Source organism: Podarcis melisellensis (genome assembly GCF_964234715.1).
Source record: "Podarcis melisellensis genome assembly, chromosome: 13".
Taxonomy (NCBI): Eukaryota; Metazoa; Chordata; class Lepidosauria; order Squamata; family Lacertidae; genus Podarcis; species Podarcis melisellensis.
This window is the reverse complement of record NC_138545.1, coordinates 54,881,433-54,900,677: the sequence shown is the minus strand read 5'-3', so window position 1 is coordinate 54,900,677 and position 19,245 is coordinate 54,881,433. Positions and strand designations below refer to the sequence as shown.

At 49.9% G+C, this 19,245-nt stretch overlaps 1 protein-coding gene and 1 long non-coding RNA gene across 3 annotated transcripts in view; one reads left to right on the top strand and one right to left on the bottom strand.

Moving 5' to 3' along the window:
• Positions 1-19,245, bottom strand: part of LOC309354488 — a 204,678-nt gene that overhangs the window by 57,292 nt on the left and 128,141 nt on the right. The window lies entirely within an intron of this gene.
• Positions 19-13,583, top strand: MVK (mevalonate kinase). 2 transcript variants are annotated; one of them, XM_081884624.1, is made up of 10 exons: positions 19-125; positions 2,572-2,719; positions 3,195-3,345; positions 4,663-4,818; positions 5,326-5,429; positions 6,227-6,272; positions 10,171-10,261; positions 10,662-10,778; positions 11,491-11,644; positions 12,138-13,583. In XM_081884624.1, exons 1-10 carry the CDS (start codon positions 54-56, stop codon positions 12,287-12,289), a joined length of 1,191 nt encoding a protein of 396 aa, XP_081740750.1. In that variant the 5' UTR covers positions 19-53; the 3' UTR covers positions 12,290-13,583. The 2 variants fall into 2 exon arrangements, with proteins under 2 accessions (XP_081740750.1, XP_081740751.1); XM_081884625.1 differs by lacking the exon at positions 12,138-13,583 and adding an exon at positions 11,841-12,131.

Below are 19,245 nucleotides of genomic sequence, written 5' to 3'. Positions count from 1 at the left end.
CGCTGCCGGGACGACGCTGGTGGCTCGCTGGTCCGGCTGCTCCGGCGGAGGAGATGCGCCCCTGGGTGGTCTCGGCTCCGGGGAAGGTGATCCTGCACGGGGAGCACGCCGTCGTCCACGGCAAGGTGAGCGGGGGGGGGGGGCGAAAGGGGCGCCCGGATCGGGGCCTGGCCTCAGGGCGGGAGGAGCGCGCCTGACTCCCGAGTGCTGCGCGAAGGGAGACCTCGCCCGGTTTCCCCCCCCCCCCCGGCTTCTCCCCCCGGCCCGGCCCTCCCCGCCTGCTCCTTGCCTGTCTTCGAGGTCTGCTCAAAACACTTTTTGTTGGACAACCTGCCCAGATATGTAGAATGTCGGTGTGTGTTTTCACTTATCATTGATTTTAACTATTTTTGAATGTTTTAAATAGTTATTTTAAACTGTTTTTACTGATGATAATTCTATTTCTCTTTCCTTTTATAAACCCCTTTGTTTATTTTTATTTTTTACAAACAAGTGGTATATAAATTTTATGAAATAAATAAAAAGTAAGCAGTGGCTATGGGACCTCAGTTAGCTGCCGGAACTCCTCTGCTGACCTCAGTCTCCCTGGACTCCAAAGTCTTCATCCGAGGGAGGCCCTGCTTTCACCTGCCCCCTTCAGGGGGGAGTTTCGGGGGGGGGAAGCGGTTGCCGTCCCCCATCTTGGCAGCACCCTCCCAAGCAAGGTCTGCTGGCACCGACGCTCCGACCTTATTGGCAGGCATTTGATGGGCTCTTGATTTTTGCCCTTTGTGTTGTTGATTTTTCAGGGCTTTATGTGAGGGTTTAAGTATTGGACAGTCTAAGTTTTATTTTGTGTGTGTTTTATACTACTTATAAATTCTGAAACTGCATTGTAGGAGGCATTTTAATGAATTCAGATTTAGGTTGCCCATCAGAACCCCACCCACTAGAGAGGAAGCCCCATTGAATTAAATAGGATTTACTTCTGAGAAGATGTAGTTAGAATTGCCCAATAGAAAACCTGAAAAACAAGAAGGCCTTTGCCCAGTGCTGAAAAGACATGGAAGGAGGTGTGAGCCAAGCCTCTCAGGGAATATGTCGCATGATATGAGGCACCACAAACAGCCTCAGATGAAGATCTTCAACTCCATTTCCCAACATGTTATGAGGATTGATAATTATTATTTAATGAATGTCTACCCCCCCTTCCTCCCCAAGGAGTCCAGGGCGGCAAACAGGTACACAATTTAAAAACAAAAAGCAGAAACATTCTAAAAATATATTTTAAATATTACAATAAAGAATGCCTAAAAGCAGTTACAGTTTATTTATTTCATAACATTTACATGCCATTTGCTTATTAAAAGAAAAAACCTCAAACCAGTTAAAATCAGAATTGTAGAGTTGGAAGGGATCCCTAAGGGTCATCTAGTCCAAACCCCTGCAATGCAGGAATCTCGACTAAAGCATCCATAGCAGATGGTCAGCCAACCCCTCTTTAAAAACCTCCAAGGAAGGAGAGTCCAGCACCTTCCTTCATGCTTCCGTCCAAAGATCTCGAGAATTCTTCAGCCATCAAATGCCCAAGTAAAGAAAAATGTTTCCAAATTCCTCCTTCAAGCGAATAATGGTGGGCATTCCACAGTCGGGGAGCCACCACTGGGAAGGCCCTGTAAAAACGAAGAAGCTTATTATGGCACCAGCTTTTCTGGACTACAGTCCACTTCATCAGAGGCATGGAGTGTTTTCCTGAGCTGCAGGGGTATGTTTGTGTGTAGATTAGTGAAGATGGGAGGAAATAAAATGCAGAAAAGTGCAGACAGTGATAATTAGGCTATTAACATTCACAAGACCACGGTGATAATGTATTGGTAGGTCAGTTAACACACCTTAGAGTTGGTGAGATGGACCTTAGTCCACAAAAACTTCTGCCATAGCAAATCTGCTTGTTTTTAAGGCACCACAAGACACATTTATTTCTCCTGTGCAAGTCTAGCATGGCTACCCCACTGGGAATTGTAACATTGTGGGGAACGTTAATATTTATTTTTTTGAAAGTGTTAAATCCATATTGAGAGGGGTTGTTTCTTTTTCTCCCTGTACCCGCAAAATGCACTTGGCAATGTTTCCTCTCAGGGCGGGCGGGGGGGGGGGGAGAACCTTTGTCAGCCACAGGTGCAGGCTCCCTTCTAGGCAGGCTTGTCCCCTGTCCCCTAACCCAGGCAGGCTTCCTGGGGCCAGAGGAAAATGGGTGGAGCAACCCAGGCAACGCTGCCTAGATTCCACACCCTCACACATCCTCCCCGGGGTCAAGCAAGGGGCCAAGTTGGTCCGAGTTCACAGACCCATTCCAGCCTGGAAGACACACTCAAGGAAGAGTGCAAACCAGGCCTGGTAAGGGTTGTGTCCTGGGGAGAGTCCCAAGGAGCAGGGGGTGGGATCTGGAGGGCACCTGAAGTTCTCTGTGCTGGGGTTTTAGAAAAAGGCCTCCCCATGCCGATCTCTGTGTGTGGTGCCTTCCCTGTTGAAGGTGTGTGTGACTAGATGACCCTCAGAGCCCCTTCCAACTCCACAATTCTGCAATTCTAGGTTGCCCTGGCCGTGGCTTTGAACCTGAGGACATTCCTTCAGATGACCCTTCGGAATGATGGGAAGGTCTTGATACATCTGCCAAATATTGGGACCAGGTTACACTGGGAAACATCTGAGCTGGAGCCCTTACTGGCAGCGTTCCCTGGTGAGCACACTGGATGCTTGGGGGGGTGTTGGGGGGGGACTCCTGTTCTTTGCTTCAATCTGCAGAGAGCCACAGCTGCTTTGGGAGATCCGTTCCGGGGAGGCCTGAGATGAGGGTCCCACTGCCCAATCTCCAGGCACCAAGTGTGGGCTGCCTGGGGCTGTGAAGCACAGCAGAGAGGCAGGAGCGCCAAGCAGCTCAATGGCAGAGCGTTGGCTTTGCACGCGGAAGGCACCAGGCCAAATCTACAGGTCTGGCTGGGAATGCCCCCTGCCCAAAACGCTGTTGCCAGTCCTGCCAGCCCTGAGCTTGATGGAGCAAGGCTCTGACTTGGGATGAAATAGCTTCCTGGGTTCCTGTGGTTGGCCTAGTAAAGGCGTTTCTCTGATGTCCATCCTGGAATAAAGCAAAATGTGTCTGGTGGGTCTGTCATGGACCGTTAAGATGCCTTCCTCTCCATTGGCTCTTTCTCCAGCTGGCCTGATTGACTCTCAGCCCCCCAGCCCAGAACAAGTGGAGAAGCTGAAGGAGTTTGTAGGGGCTGCAGAGGGGGCGGCTGCAGCCGCACACAGCCTGGCCGCCGTGGCCTTCCTCTACTTGTACTTGTCCATTGCGTCCAAATGCGGGTAAGGCTCTTGGGCACCTCCCCCCACTTGTCGCTGCTTCACCCGTGATTTAATGCATTGATATTTCTCTCCCAGAGAGCCTTGTAGTGGGAATTATAGCGTGTGCCTTGACTGAAGGGCCTAAAAGAGAAGAGATGCAAAGCAAGAGTGCCTGAAATGATATGGTTAGGAGAAACCGCTCACGCAGACTGTGTTAAGAATGTGTCCAGGAAAAGCTCACATTGAGCAAGTCCTGTAAAGAGGAGGCATCCTGATCTTCTTGCAGAATCAGGCTTCCAGCTCTGTTAAAGCAGGCCTGCTTTTCATCAGAGAATGGGACCTAATTTGTATGCATGTGGGTGGGTTCCCCAGTGGGGGCCGTTCTGCCCGAGTAAAGTTCCCTTCAACACCGCAATGTTGTGTCTATTGAATAACTCCACCACAACCCTTTAGTGGTGTGGCTCTCTCCATTCTGAATCCTGGCTCTCTGCAGTGAAGTGTATGCTGTAAGCTGCCCTGTGATTTTCAGGTGAAGGGTAGTACTGTATACACATTCAATAATAATAATAAAATAGTTGGAAGCTGTAGCTCATTTGGGGGTGAGGTGGGGGGCCGCTGACCCACAGACCAAATTGGGACCCAGCACAGGTCCCAGTTTGGCAGAGGAGGCTGTTTTCCCCAAACCACACTCCCTGCTCCCCCCACCTAGCATCATAGTTGACATAAGGTGTGAGTTGTAGATAGAGACAGGGCTGGATCTATTGCAAAACCTGCCAAAAGCCATCTGGAAGTCACCGCTCCCCAGATTGTTGGCAGTGACCAGCTGTCCTGGAGCAGCCAATACCTGCAGAAAGCAGCTTTGAAGTACCTATGCTCAGCACTTGGTATAGGGTTGGCAAACTTGTTATGATGCCTGATGATGGACAGGTGGTAAAGCAGCTGGTTTATCATCTGACATCATAAGGTCCGCTAATGGCCTGGCTGGTTATCCTTGCAAGGTGAACCCCTTGCTTCAGGAGCTGCTGAAGGGTCATGGCTCATCTGTGCTGCATTCAGAAGGCCCCAGGTTCCATCCCCTGCAGCACTGGATACAGCTGTTGCTGCCAGTCCTTGTAGACAATACTAGGCTAGATGGACCCAAGGGCCTGGCTCAGTACCTGCAAGCCTCCTCTCTTCCCAGCTTCCTAGGATCACCAGAGCCAGAGCAAACAGATTTGTTCTATTGTCTGTGTGACAAGATAATGCAACTCATTCCAGTTCTTCCTTGTTGGTCCTGCTCAGTAAATGATGGCATGACAGGTGGTTTACTTTTTATTTTTGTAATGCTGTGTCTTTCAGGGTCCTTCCAAGCATGGACATCCTGGTGTGGTCTGAGCTGCCCACAGGTGCTGGGTTAGGTTCCAGCGCTGCTTATTCCGTCTGCCTCGCAGGGGCTTTGCTTTCAGGGTGTGGAATCATCAGCAACCCTCTGGGCGAGGGCCAGTCTGTAGCCAGGTAGGAGCCCCAGAGAGCTGGGCATTGTAGAGCTGTAGAGGCGGAAGGGTCATCTGGTTCAACTAGCTGCAGTGCAAGCATCTCGGCTGAGAGATGGCCATCCAACCGGGGGGGGGGGGCGCATGAAATGCTATTTTATCTGTTCAATTATCTGTTGCAAACAGAAACAAATAGATATCAATAGATATTTTTCTTTGCCTAAGTATAAGAACCTGGAAGAACTGCTTCCAAATACAACCAGCCAACATTATTATTTATTGAATTTATATCACACCTTTCCTCCAAGGAGCTCAAGGTCCTCTCCCTCCCCTCACAGCAACCCTGCGAGGTAGGTCAGACTGAGAGGCAGTGACCGGCCCCCAAGGTCAGCCCGTGAGCTTTGTGGCTGAGTGGGGATTTGAACCCCATCTTCCCAGGTCCCAGGCCACCTCTTAACAACCACCATAGGCAATACTGGTCTGCATGGACAGACTCTGGCATGGTGTGAGGCTGTTTTCTGCCTTCCAGGTGGGCTGAGGATGAGCTGGACTTAATCAACAGGTGGGCCTTCCGAGGAGAGCAGGTGATCCATGGGAACCCCTCTGGAGTGGATAATGCCGTGGGGACCTGGGGTAAGTGCTTTCTCTCTCTGATTTAACATGAGAAGAGGCTTCTGGATCAGGCCTAAGGCGGGGCATGTAGTCCAGCAACCTGTTCTCACAGCGGCCAGCCAGAGGCCCCAAGTGGGACCCGCCTGCCGGACCTGAGCCCAAGAGCCCTCGCTGTGGTTTCTGGCAACTGGTATTCAGAAGCTTTGCTGCCTGCAGCTGAGGAGGCAGATGGCAGAGACACCATGCCTAGGAGCCATCTCTAGCCTGCTCCATGAATTTGTCTGGTCCTCTTTTAAAGCGTCCAAGTTTGTGACCATCACTGCCTCCTGTGGGAGCGAGTTCTGTAGTTGAGCTACGTGCTGTGTAAATCATAGAATCACAGAGTTGGAAGGTACCCTGAGGGTCATCCAGTCCAACGCCCTGCAATGCAGGAATCTCAAATAAAGCCCCCCAGGTCAGTTCACAAGTGACAGCATTGAATGGCTTGCTGGATTTTAATTCCACTGGTATCACCACAGTCTCCATCTGCTACGCTTCTAGAAGCCATGGGGGGGGGGCGTCCTGCATCACACGCTAGGGTCTCCCTCACATCCTAGATGAAGCTGCCCCTTTGGAACTATCTGTAGTTATCTTTCTTCAAATATTCAGAATTCCTTTCCTTCTCTCCCTTGCTTTATGACAAAGGAGTGACTCAACGTTGCTCTGTATTGTTCATTGTAAATTGAGTTCTTTGTGCCAGATCATGGACAACAAGACATCTTCTGAAACAGTGTTCCAGTGTTAAGGCTCTTCTTCTCCCCCTCCGTGGAAACTTTTAGGTGGAGCTTTGAGATACCAGTCAGGAAAAATCTTGCCGTTAAAAAGGTAAAAGTTCACTTTGAGTGTTAATGTTTATGCTGCATAAAAACTACTTTTAGTGTGATGAATGTGGTTAATAAGCTGCTCTGTGGGAAGGCTGGTGGCTTTCAGACTATATTTGCCGTGGGTGAGGAGGTCTTCACACAGATGCTGGACAAGACACCTCTTGGGGGTTGCTCTACCCCTGGGCTGTCTGCATGGGGTGGGGTGGGAGACGCGGTGAACTTACAGGGACACTCCACCCCCCCACCCCCACCAGCTCTTCGAAATAAATAGTTGAAAGCTCTTTGCGATGGCCACCGCATGAGATGGCTGCAAAAGAGAAATTCATGAAGGAGGAGGCAAAGGCTCTCAGGGGCTCCTGGCCACGATGGCTGTGTTCACCCTCCACTTTCGAAGGTGTTCCGCCTCTGATTCCCGGCTGGGCAGGGCAGGTGAGCAGAGTCCTGTGGCCTTCAGGTGCCGCTTGCAGGCTCCCAACAGGCTTCGGGCTGCCCGCTATGAGAACAGGAGAGGAGAGCAGGGGCCCCCACTGGCCAGAGCCAGCAGCCGGGCTCTTCTGGGGCTTTGATGTTTGATGATTCTGCGTTCATCCCCTTTTTGTGGGGAGGGGCATTGAATAAGGTGATGCAGCTCTAGTGATGTTAAATTCGAGAATAATCTTTTGGAGAATATTCTCAAGAATATTCTTGGTTAATGAGAATGTTAGAGAATTCCCATTTAAAATAGGAGAATATTCATTTCAATGCATTGCATATATAATTAGTTAATATACATGTTTATTCATGGGTAAACTTGTTCAGATGGCAACCTAAAACTACAGAAAACTTTCTTATTGGTCAGCAGTGTTGACATATAGGGAAACTTGTTGTTTGGCAAAGGAACCACAGTGAAAATATGTAAGGCCAAGCCTACTTGTCACTTGCAAGTATCAAATTAAAAAGTAAAACATGTTTTATAGTTAAAGTTGAAGCATTCTAAGGTGATGGCACCAGTAATTGTCATGTTAAGGTTTGGTATATAGAAACTCGGTAGTTAAATCATATTTTATTCTTCCAACAGAACATGTACATGTTATAGGACAAGTCAAAAAAATCCTATTGGCATGTTAAGGTTTGATACAAGTAAATTCAGGAATAGGCTATCTTGTGCTTCTAATAGCTCTAACAATAACTGTTTTGGTGACTAAAACACAGTTTGATAAACAAAACTATATGATTACATATACAAAAGAAGCCATTAACATGAAATATATTATCATTATATGATAATCTATTTTAGTATATCAATCTCTGGTAAATGGCACCTTGTACCTTTGAATAGCACTGCAAAAACCAGTTACAGTGGTGCCTCGCAAGACGAAATTAATTCGTTCCGCAAGTCTTTTCGTCTTGCGAGTTTTTCGTCTTGCGAAGCACGGTTTTCCATAGGAATGCATTAAAAATCAATTAATGCGTTCCTATGGAAACCGCCTTCAGACCAGGTCCGGGGACAGTCTGTCCCCCGACCTCTTCTGAAGGCCGGCGGGGGGTGAAAGTCTTTGCTCCCCCCCCCTGCCTTCCCAGGACAGCGAGCTGTCCCAGGGCGATCTTAAAATGCTGGCAGGCGGCAGCGAAGCCTTTGCTGCCGTCCCCCAGCATTTTAAAAGCCCCCGGGACAGCGGAGACTTCTCCGCTGTCCCGGGGCGATTTTAAAATGCTGGCGGGCGGCAGCGAACCCTTTGCTGCCGTCCCCCAGCATTTTAAAAGCCCCGGGACAGCGGAGGACTTCTCCGCTGTCCCGGGGCGATTTAAAAGCCCCTGGGAAGGCAGGCAGGGGGGACAAAGACTTTTGCCCCCCGCCTGCCTTCATAAGAGGTCCTGGACCACGAAGCAAGCCCATAGGGAAATTTGTTTTGCGAAGCGCCTCCAAAACGGAAAACCCTTTCGTCTAGCGGGTTTTTCGTCTTGCGAGGCGTTCGTCTTGCGGGGCACCACTGTACTGGCACTAAATAAAACTATAGAAATGGCAACTGTTTAAATCAAGGCCACCTCACATGCTGTTACACATAATTGTATAGGCCTAGGTACTTTAAGTGTATTAAAGGTACATTAAAGCTACTTTCTGTAAAAAAAAATAAATCACACTGTATGGTCAAGGGTATAGAGTTGCTAAGAATAAGGTCACACCAAAATAGAAAAAAGGCTATTATATAGTTGAAATACATACGAATTCAAATGTTCATCAAATTAAATGATGAAACTTTAAAAAAATAAAAAGTTTTCTGTAGCTCACATTTCAGAACTCCCAATGGTGAATGACACAATGCCCAGTAATGTAACGATCAAAAAAATCATTACTTACACTGACAATTTCACAGCTTGACTGATTATTTACTAGATTTTTTTAATGTGGGTTGTAAAACTGGTTCTTACATTAGAATTTACAGTTTGTGGAGAATATTCTCTGGAGAATTTTGTAGCAGAGAATATTCTCCGGAGAATATTCTCACCTCACATCACTATGCAGCTCTGAGTTCGTTTCCCTCTCTGGCACCTAAAAACCTCCACACACAAAGGATCAATGTTAATTCCTCAGCCTTGCGAGATGCTTATAGATGCTCTGACTTTTTGCAAGCAAGTGGCATTTAAGGAATAACTTGCTTACTTAAAATTACAAAGGGTTTGAGGACAGAATGCAAGGGGTTTCTTTTTCAGCCGTTGGCCACCCTGATCCCTTCTGCCAATGAACCATAATCAGACTCCATTAAAATCTTTCGTGGGGCGTGAAATTGCTCTATTAGCCGCTAACATCAGGCACTGGTTCATTATCGCAGATGGTATTAGAAAGCAAAGTTATTTTGGTTCACAAGACACAGCCTTTTGTCAGGCAGCTAAATGGCCTCTGGCGGCACGCTGAGGTAATTCTAACCACACCGTGGCTCCTAATGACGTTTAAGCTTTTGGGTCGAGGTCCCTGTCTTGTGTGAAGTCCTTACTGGCTGCGCAATGGTCATACGAAGAAAGGCGACTGGCATCGGGGGGGGGGGGGCTGGTCCTGGCTCTGAGCCTGCAGAAGGCCCCACGTCCGTTGGTGGGGCTGCATGGGACCCCTCCTTCCTTGAGAGGCACTGCCTGTCAGGATACACCCCACCAGACTCTACAGAAGAGGATGCTCCATTAGCTCAACTAGTGTGTATTTCTACAAACTTTTAAGGCTGAGTTGTAACGTGGGAAGCTGCCTTATTCCGAGTCAGACCTTTCCTTTGGTTGACCTAGCTCAATGATGTCTGCACTGACTGGCAGCGGCTCTCTGGGGTTTCAGGCAGAGAGTCTCTCCCAGCCCTGTTTGGGGATGAAGTCAGGGATTGGGCCTGAGACCTTCTTCTTGCCAGGCAGATGCCCTCCCTACCCCTGAGCTCAGGCCTTTCCCCTCTTTCTACCCTGGGATCTTGGAGGGAGAGCCTATGAATACCCTAGAGAAGATGGGCAACCCTATAATAATAATAATACGTAATATAATGGTGTTATTTCTACCCTGCCCATTGGGCTGGGTGGCCCCAGCCACTCTATAAGAGCAGAAGGGTCTGCTGGATCTGGCCAATGGCCCACCCAGTCCAGCATCCTCTTCTTACCGTGGCCACCAGATGCCCAACATGGGAAACCCACAAGTGGGATCCGAGCGCAAGAGCAGCTCTCCCCTCCGGAGGTTCCCAGCAACTGGGATTCAGAAACATGGCTGCCTCCGATGGGGGGGGGGGGGGCAGAGCGCAGCCCCAGGGGCTGGGAACCACCCATAGTTCCTGCTGCCTCACAACATTTGCAAAGGATTAAAGTGAAGTGGAAAAACATGGAGTGAATTGGCTTGCTTGCCCACGTTGGGGAGGAGACAACATTTTTTGACTCTGTTCTCCTTTTTTTCTTAGAGTCCCCACTCTACGGATTTTATTGACCAACACCAAGGTCCCTCGGAGCACCAAGGTCCTGGTTGCAGGGGTTAAAGACAAGGTGCTGAAGGTATTGCTTCTGATACAAAACCAGTATGGCCTAGCAGTTAGAGTGTTGGATTACTAGGCCTGGGAGACCAGGTTTCAAGTCCCACTTGGCCATGACCTTGGGCCAGACGCTGCCTCTCAGCCTAACCTTCCTTGCAGGGTTGTTGTGGAGGGCTAGAAATGAGGATCTATCTATTGGGCACTCCTTGATGGAAGAAAGCTGGGATATAAATACAATAAATAAAATAACTGCCCTTCCATTAATTGGGACTCGTGAGTCCCCCCATGATATTTTGGTTGGAAAACTGGTTAAATGCCGGCTGCATGAGAAAACTGAACTCCAAAGTGTGGTTGTCAGTTAAACTAGAGGGAGGTTTGGAGTGGGATGCCATTCTTAGGAAATCCCTTTTTTCCTCCTGCAGTTTCCTGCCATAATGGAGCCGGTGCTGGCTTCGATTGACGCCATTTCCCAGGAGTGCGAAGATGTCCTCAAAGCAATGGCCGATCATCCATCTCAGGAGCACTACCTTGTGCTGGAGGTGAGGAACCCTTTGTTTCCTCCTCTTTGAAACCAGCCAGGAGAGGCAGGACTTCACTGGGAAGAGGCAAAAGCAGATGGGGCACTTCCAGCTTGCTAAATCCAGTGCGTGTGACTACAGAGTGAGGCTGCAGGTGCAGAGCGGTCGCAGCGAAGCAACCCGAGCCAGCTGTGTCTTCCCCGTGTCCTAGTGTCCCTTCAGGTAGCCTGCCACCCTCCCTTGGGTGCAGTGGGCAAGGGTGGTGCCCCAGCCCTGGAGTCAGATTCAGCCACTCGTCTGGTCAGCTTCTGAGCATGGGATGTTGGCAAGGGTGTCACCATCTTGGCTTCCACCTCTGGCTGTGCCATGTTTGGGGCTGGCCCCGTGGCTGGGATCTTGCTGTTGGCCAAATCCTGTCCCCTCCCACTTCCCATGTTAATGTAAGGCCAGAAGAAGATCCTACTGGATCAGCCCAGGGGGCCATGTAGCCTGGCCTGCTGTTCTTACAGTCGCCAGCCAGGTGCTCTGAAGGGAAGCCCACAAGCAGAACTCTCCCTCGAGAAAGGGATCTGCAGAAGCACTGCTGCCTCTGACTACGGAGGCAGAGCATAGACCTCATGGGAATTTGTCCATTCCTCTTTTAAAGCTATTCCTGTTGGTGGCCTTCCCTGCCTCCTGTGGCAGCAAGTTCCACAGGTTAACAATGTGCTGGTCTCTTTCTCCTTCTGAACAGGAACTCATTGACATTAACCAGCACCACCTGGATGTGATTGGAGTTGGCCATTCCTCCCTGGACAGAGTCTGCCAAGTCACCGCCTCTCACGGGCTGCACAGCAAGCTGACGGGCGCAGGGGGAGGCGGCTGCGCCATCACTTTGCTACGGCCAGGTCAGGAGATGCTGCGCATCCTGGGGACACTCTTATTTATTTGCTTACAAACTTTCATCTGGGGAGTGCATAAGCCCGAGTGTGAGCCAGGGAGTCTTGCCCTCAGTTGTGGAGTCACGAGGCTGCCCTTAGGGATGACCGTCTTGCTGTTTTCTCATCTGTTACATGGGGATAACCACAGTGGCCTACTTTACAGGGGTGGTGTCCTTGATGCAGCTTCATTGATGTGCACAGCGCTTTCCAGAGTGAGATAAGCGAAGAAAGCATGTCTTTTAATAAGGACTCCTGTGCTGAGTGGTGGAAGTTCTGCTTTGCTGGTCCAAAGTCCACTACCAGCCATCTCTCACCCTGGCCTTTTACTGGTTGAGGCTCTGGAGAGCTGCTGTCAGTCAGAGTCGACAACACTGGCCTGAGTTCCTCCCAGCTCTACAGTCCTCTGATTTTGTGTCTCTAGCCCAGCCATAACGCCTGATTCTGTGCCTTTTCTTGGCAGACACTCCTCCTGCAATAGTGGCAGCCGCCACCCAAGACCTGGACGCCTGTGGGTTCGAGTGCTGGGAGACGGACATTGGGGCCCCGGGTGTGTGTGTGCACTCGCCCCCCTCCCTGAAAGCAGAAGTGCAGGCGGTTCTTAGCGGGGTTTAAAGGCTGTGGCAGAGGCTCCTCTTCCTGCTGAGAATTGGTTCCTGGTGCCGCGAGTTCATCACCCTCAGCCGTTGCTCAGATCTGACCGCAGAGGCCTCGCTCAAAATTGTGGGACCCCTGGAGATTTGGGGTTTACTTGGCCTATTGGACCCTGGAGAATGCAGTGCAAGGATTCTGACAGGGCCTGCTTGCTGGAAGCGGTGGTGTCCCCACGAGTTGCTTTGCTGGGCCTGGTTACGCAGCTTGGAAGGGCTGTCGCTGGGTGCTGAGGGTGCTGGGTGCTGGCTGTCTTCTGCTTGACTCTCTTCTGTCCTCCTAACTTCAGCAGGGAAGTCCTTTTCCACCCTGTTGAGACCTTGCCAGAGCACGGCTGCTTTGCTCCCCTGTGCAGATAAGGTAGAGCTTCTCTCTCATTCCCTTGCAGGGTGGCTGGAACTACATGCGCTCAGGCATAGGTGGAGTTGGGGAAGCACTTGTTTGTAAAGCGGGGGGCGGGGGGTTGATTTTGTTCTGTCTTTTTGCAAGGGACAACTTTTGGAGAGGCTCAATCCATCACTCCCCCCCCCCCGCAGCCCCCTTCCTAGCTGTTCTCCCGCCCCCCAAAATGCAGTTGATATGTGCATCGGAACCTCAGTTGGCAGAAGAAGGCTTAAGCTCAACTCGCCCCAAATCGCAGCTTTGCAGCTCTTCTGAGGAAGGAGAAATTGGGGGGCCCAACCGTGAATGCTTTGCGGGACCAAAAGGAGCCCACATTCTCTCCTCCGGACTTGTCAGCACTACTTCCATCTTCCATTGGTTTCAGCATTTCCCATAACTTTTCCAGACTTTGGCTCAATTTCCCAGCCTTACTTGGCATTGGGAGATCTGATTGCCTGGTCTCTGGAAGAGTCAGCTGTCTCAGGTAGACAGCCCTGTGGACTCCCATCTCCCAGCAGCCAGCAGGACCCTGCACACTCAAGGATGCTGAGAGTTCGGAGTCCAGCAAGGCCTCGAGAAGACCCACAGGTCCCCCCACCTTGGTCCTAGGCACAGAAGCTTGATGGGTGGGGTGGAGGAGGAGGAGGAGGTGCCCTTGCTCCTAACAAAATGTCCGGCAGTTTGAAATGGAATTGGGGTGAGGGGAAGTGACCTCCTTAGTCTGTTGGTTCTGCACTGCTTCCTAATGATGTGTACACAGAGAGAGAAAGAGAGAGGTAAATTGCAACTTACACAGATTTACCATGTGCGATTTCAACTTTATGTGGTTGAAGGCTGGCCAGTTGAAATTGCAACAATTAAAGTCGCGAAAGAGAGAGAGGTTAAAAGTTCTTTTTGCGCAGGGTTTTCCTGGCCCGAAAATAGCTTTTAAGTTCTCTGCCTTGTTCTGGGAGGCTCTTGTATGTATATGTGTGTGTGAACACTCACCAGGGCTGCAAGTTTTGATCTGGGGAGCCTGCGGTGAGTTTTCTCCAGATATTGCTGGACTACAACTCCCATTAACATCCCTATCCATTGGCCATGCATGCTGCAGAGGATGATGGGAAATTGATTCCAGTGACACCTGAAGGGGTTGCCCCCTCCCTTTAATGAGCAGATTAATCAACCCATATATGTTTTTTTTGAAGGGAGGAGAGACTCTGCAATTTGAGGGCACACTTTGAAGAGACAGTTTTGATTCTGGTATGTTCCTGCAGTGGAGAATGAAAAATAAAACACTGCAGAGCTATCCTTTGTAATTTGAAATGGTGACTATTTTGTTAGTTTGTGGGTTGTTTGTATTTTTTTTGGGGGGGGGGGAATAACCTGCCCACCAAAAAACAATGGGGAGGAAACAAACACCATCCAGACAGGGATCTGCAGCAGGTGGGCTCTGCCCTGCTGCCCCAAAGCTTTGTGCCCTGATAAAGAGACGGGTCTGTGACAGGTCACACTCACTTCCCAGAAGATGAAAGAAGCACCCCGGGGGTCCTCTGTCTTGGACCCGGTTCTCACCCACAGAGAGGAACCGATCCATGAAGTGGAAGTCCTGGGAAGCTTGGAAGGAAGTGATCATGTCCTCCTGGGTTTCATGATACAGAGGCAAGGGAAAGCTGATTGTAGTCAGACATGCACTCACTCCGGACTTTAAGAAGGCCAAATTTAAAAACTTAAGGAGCTACAGGGTGAGATCCCACGGTCAGAAATACTCAGAAGGGAGTCCAAGATGGATGGGAGTTTCTAAAAGGAGAAATATTGGGTGTCCAAATGCAGGCAATTCCAGCAAGAAAGAAAAGTGGGAGGCATTTAAGGAAACCGGTGTAGCTGCCTAAGGAGCTTCCAGATGAGCTGAGATTGTGGAAAATCACAAAGAAGGAGTATACACAAGTAGCCAACAGTTGCAGGACGAATGTCAGAATGAGCACAGCCTTGCAAGAGAGCCAAATAAACTTCTTATTTTTAACCTATGTTCAAAGCAAGAAGAGGAGCAAACAAGTGGTAGGTCCTCTTCGTGGAGAAGACTGAGATATGCTGTTGGGTGACAGAGAAGGTGGAACTGCTCAACACCTGGTTTGCCTCTGTCTTCACCAAAAAGGAGAGCAATGCCCAACCTGGGGATAAGAGAATAATTGATGTAAGGAAGGAGCTGCAGCCCAAGATAGGAAGAGAGCTGGTCAGGGAACACCTAACTACTTGAAATGAATTCAGATCTCCAGGGCCTGATGAGTTGATGAGGGACTAAGGGAGCTTGTAGATGTAATCTCAAAGCCTCTGCCAATAATCTCTTATAATTCTTGGAGAACAAGTGAGGTTTTTGCAGATGGAGGCAGGCAAATGTTGCCGCCATCTTGAAAAAGGGAGAAGACCCAGGGAACTTGACATCGATACCAGGAAAGGTCCTGGAACAGATATGTTAACAGTTGGTCTTTGAGTACTTAGAATAGGATGCTGTAATTTGAGCGTGGGTTCCTCAAAAAACAAGTCATGCCAGATAAATCTCATTTTTCTTTCTTTTTTTTATTTCAGTAAGGCTTTTGACAAAGCCCCCCATGGTATTATTGCCAGGAAGCTGGTAAATGTGGGCTGGATGAGGTGGATTTGTAGCTGGTTGACTCCTAGCCAGGCTTGCTCTGCTCGGCCTCCGCTGTGGGAGGCAGCCGTGCTTCTGAATGCCAGTCGCTGGAAGCCAGAGGAGGGGAGGATGTTCTGGTCCTCAGGTTCTGCTTCTGGGCTTCCCCTGGTCCGCCATGGTGAGAGCAGGATGTTGGCCAGGTGGGCCCCCTTTGGTCCGATGCAGCAGGCACTTATGTTTCTCAATGGCGCACAAAGGCTTCAATGCACAAACTGGGCTTTGATCCGCACACAGATTGTTTTCCAGCAGTGGTAAGTCCAGGCATTGGCACAGGCAGCTGTAATAATCTCCCCTCCCCACCCCTACCGTTCACCTTTGGCCACATCTGCTCCATACCTTTTAAGCGCTATGATGTCTCTTTAAACAGCCATGGCTTCCCCCAGTGAATTCTGGGAGCTGCAGTTTGTAAAGGGCCCTGCCAGTTGTTGAGACCCCTTTTCCCCTCAGCTGCAATTCCCAGAGTTCCCTGTGAGAGCAGCATTGGGAACTGTTGCTCTGTGAGGGGAATTGGGGTGGGGTGGGGGTTTCTCCTAGCGGCTCTCAGCAGCCTTGGCAAAGTGCATCCCCAAGGAGTCTTTGGGAGACTGCTTAAAGGGGTCTGATACTGCTTTAAATGCCCGAGTCAGGTCAGATGCCTTGGTCTGCCCCGGTGTTGGGCCCTGGCTGGACACCAGAGGGCGGCAGGGACCCACTTTTCGGAAGAAGTCCCCTGAAATCTTAAAGAGGCTGAGAAATCCCTGCCCACCTTTTTGGCCTGACGTGAGCACTCCTGCAAATGGTGGGGGTGACAGAAGTCAGCAACCTATTTCTTCCCTTGTAGCCAGAATCTGCCATTACCTGTTCTATTTTTTCTCTTTTTAAAAAGGTTTGCTTTCAAATACTGCTATCAATGTACATTGGTGCTTTACATAAGAGCTTACATAATTTATTTATTGCATTTCTGTCCTACCTTTTTCTCCAAGGAGCTCCAGGTGGTGTGCATGGTTGTCCCCCCACCTCATTTAACCCCCACAACCACCCTGTGAGGGAGGCTAGACAGAGAGGCAGGGACCAGCCCAAGGTCACCCAGTGAGCTTCATCACTGAGTGGGATTTTGAACCCTGGTCTCCCAGGTCCTAACCTGACACTCTGACTCTTACACCATGCTGACTCTCCGCTTAAGGAATGTAGGCAGGCCCCTGCCCCAGGGAGCTTACAGCATCAGTTTTGACAGAGTGAGGAGAGAAGGAAAGGTGAAGGAGAGGTGAACTTGTTTATTAAAAGGGCTTCTAGAGAGCACAGGAGGGGAGGCTGCTCTTGCACTCGCGTCTTGCTCAGGGGTTTCCCATTGAAGCATCCCATGAGCCACTGAAAGAACAGGTTCGTGCACTAGATGGGCCCCATGGACCTGATCCAGCAGGCTTTTTGGATGTTCTTACACTCCAGCAGCCTCGTTCAGACAGTGATGTGCTGTCCCTCGTTGGTCCAGGCAACATTTTGCAGAATAAGAAGCCAAAGAGACAGACCCCTGCTGCATCTGTCGCCCATCACTTTTCTTTCGTGACCTTCCCAAAAGGGGCAGCCCCCTTGGAGAACAGAGCATCTACCTCTGGACCCATCCTCTGTGGGTGTAGATTTTGCCTACATCCATTGTCAGCTGTGTGGGTTTCATCTCCCCCTTTGCAGAGAAGCCGCAAACAGGCCTGGGAGGAGCTTTTCCTGCTAATGCTCAGCCCAAACATGGCAGATAAATGACCTTTCGCTGCCACTTCTCTTCTTTCTACCTCTTGCCCAATTAGCTCTGCTTCATGCACTCCTGGCGGCCCAGGTGGGGGCTTCCTGCCTTGCACGGGAGAGGGAAGGTCTGTAGCTCAGGGATGGAGCCAGCTGCTTGGCATGCAGAAGGGCTCACCTAAAAAGTTTTAAAGGAAAGAGGATCGCTCCTGTTGAGACCCCAAGGGAGGGAGCAGATGTTTGGGGCTTCCTCTGAACCCCACTCTAAAAGCACTATGATTCTGCTTTCGAAACAACATATCCACACTACAGATTTAAGGCACTTACAATGCATATTTACAACACATGTCTTGCCCCTAAAGAATCCTGGGAATTGTGATTTGCAGAGAGTCTTGGGAACTGTAGCACTGCAGGGTGAAACTACAGCTCTTTGGGTGAAGTCAGGTGATTTAAATGTGTGGACGTGTGGTGTGGATCTGCCCCCTACGAGCACCCCCCAGCACACACAAAGAAGGCACCAAGAAGAGTCCTTGTTCCAGTAGCACATTGAAAGTGCCATGGTGCCCCTTTAAGAAGCCATGGTTTCCCCCAAAAGCATTCTGGGAGCTGTAGTTTCTTCAAGGTACTGAGAGTTGTTCAGCATGCCCTCCATCTTGGCTAGGAGCCACCAATAGCCGCCTCCTCTTCTGTGAGCTGGTCAGATCCACTTTTAAAGCCACCCAAGTGGGTGCCTGTCACTGCCTCTTGTGGAAGGGAGTTCCACAGTTCAACTATGTGCATGCAGAGAATTATGTGCTGGTATGGAATCACAGGATGCCCCCTCAGCTTGGCGCTGTCATTCTCTGGGCTGCCCCTCTTCCCCCGCCCGCCCGCCCTTGGTGCAAAAACTCCCCCTCTGGATTGTGCTGGCACAGAGGCAAGGAAGGCAGGAGGGGCATCGCCCTTCCCCGCAACTCCTGTTCCTGAGCCTTTCTTGGCTTCCAGGCCGTGATTTTATAGATGTGCATTAATGGAGCCACCGATTTCCACTGAAGGATTGGACTGGTAATTTGGCTAATTTTTCTTAAGCTTCATTTTTCACATTATGAGCATCTCGTAGAGAAGACGAATGATCTTCCCCGTTGCCTCTTAATGACCGGAGGAGGAGGAGGGTGCCTGGCTGAGAGGCACCAACAAAGGTTCAAGATCTTTTGGAAGGCAAAGAGCGTGTCTGGCTTTGGGGCTGGATCCTGCGGAGCCCTTTGGAGCAGAGTGCGATGGGGGTGGGAACAGCAGCCCCCTGTTCTTCTCCCTCTCACCGGAACTCTTGGACATCCCATGAATCAGAAGGTTGGGAGATCCAGGACAGAGAAAGGAAGGGCTTTCTGTTGGCATAATAGAGTGTTGGACTAGGACCTGGGAGACCAGGGTTCAAATCCCCACTTGGTCATGAAGCGCCTTGGGTGACATCCTATGCCCTTTTAAAATGTGTTGGGGTGGTGTTATTGGGTGGTTGTTTTTATTTTGATTGTGTACTTTATGGTTTTATATTCCGACTTCATCCTGTGAACCACCCTAAGATCTGTGGGTATAGGTCGGTACATATAATAATATTTATTATTATTATTATTATTATTATTATTATTATTATTATTATTATTATTATTATTTGGGGCCTGTGACGGCCTCTCAACCTCACAGGGTTGTTTTGAGCATAACACAGGGAGTTGGAGAACCATGTGCAGCACCTTGAGCTTCTTTGAGGGAAAAGGTGGTATAGAAATGGATGGGCAATTGGCAGGGTCTTTTCATGCTCCTTTAGCCAATGCCAGCCAAAGCCAGAGAGCAAGAATAGTGCACGGCCATAAACCAGGGCAAGGGATAGATTTCTGGCATGGGGACTCCAGTTGGGGGTAGAGTGGAAGGTGACATTTCTCGCTGGGGTCCGTGGGAGCCATGCTTCAGGAGAACGTGAGCCCACCGCCAGAACCTTCTCCAGTGCTCCCCACCACCATGCTTCACATCCTGATTCCTTGGTTGAGCAGGGCCAGGCCAAGGCAGCAGGCTTGCAGGAAAGGACAGGTATTAGAGAAATACACCAAAGGCTTCAATGGCTGCCACCAATTCTTTTTTTAAAAAAGAGGCCACCACAGATTGTTTTGGAGGCAGGGAACAA

Excerpts from the sequence above, each read along its gene's own strand:
- MVK (XM_081884624.1), top strand. The coding sequence starts at position 54 with ATGCGCCCCTGGGTGGTCTCGGCTCCGGGGAAGGTGATCCTGCACGGG. Across the intron at positions 126-2,571 it reads ACGCCGTCGTCCACGGCAAG|GTTGCCCTGGCCGTGGCTTT; the intron begins GTGAGCGGGGGG and ends CTGCAATTCTAG. Across the intron at positions 5,430-6,226 it reads TAATGCCGTGGGGACCTGGG|GTGGAGCTTTGAGATACCAG; the intron begins GTAAGTGCTTTC and ends GGAAACTTTTAG.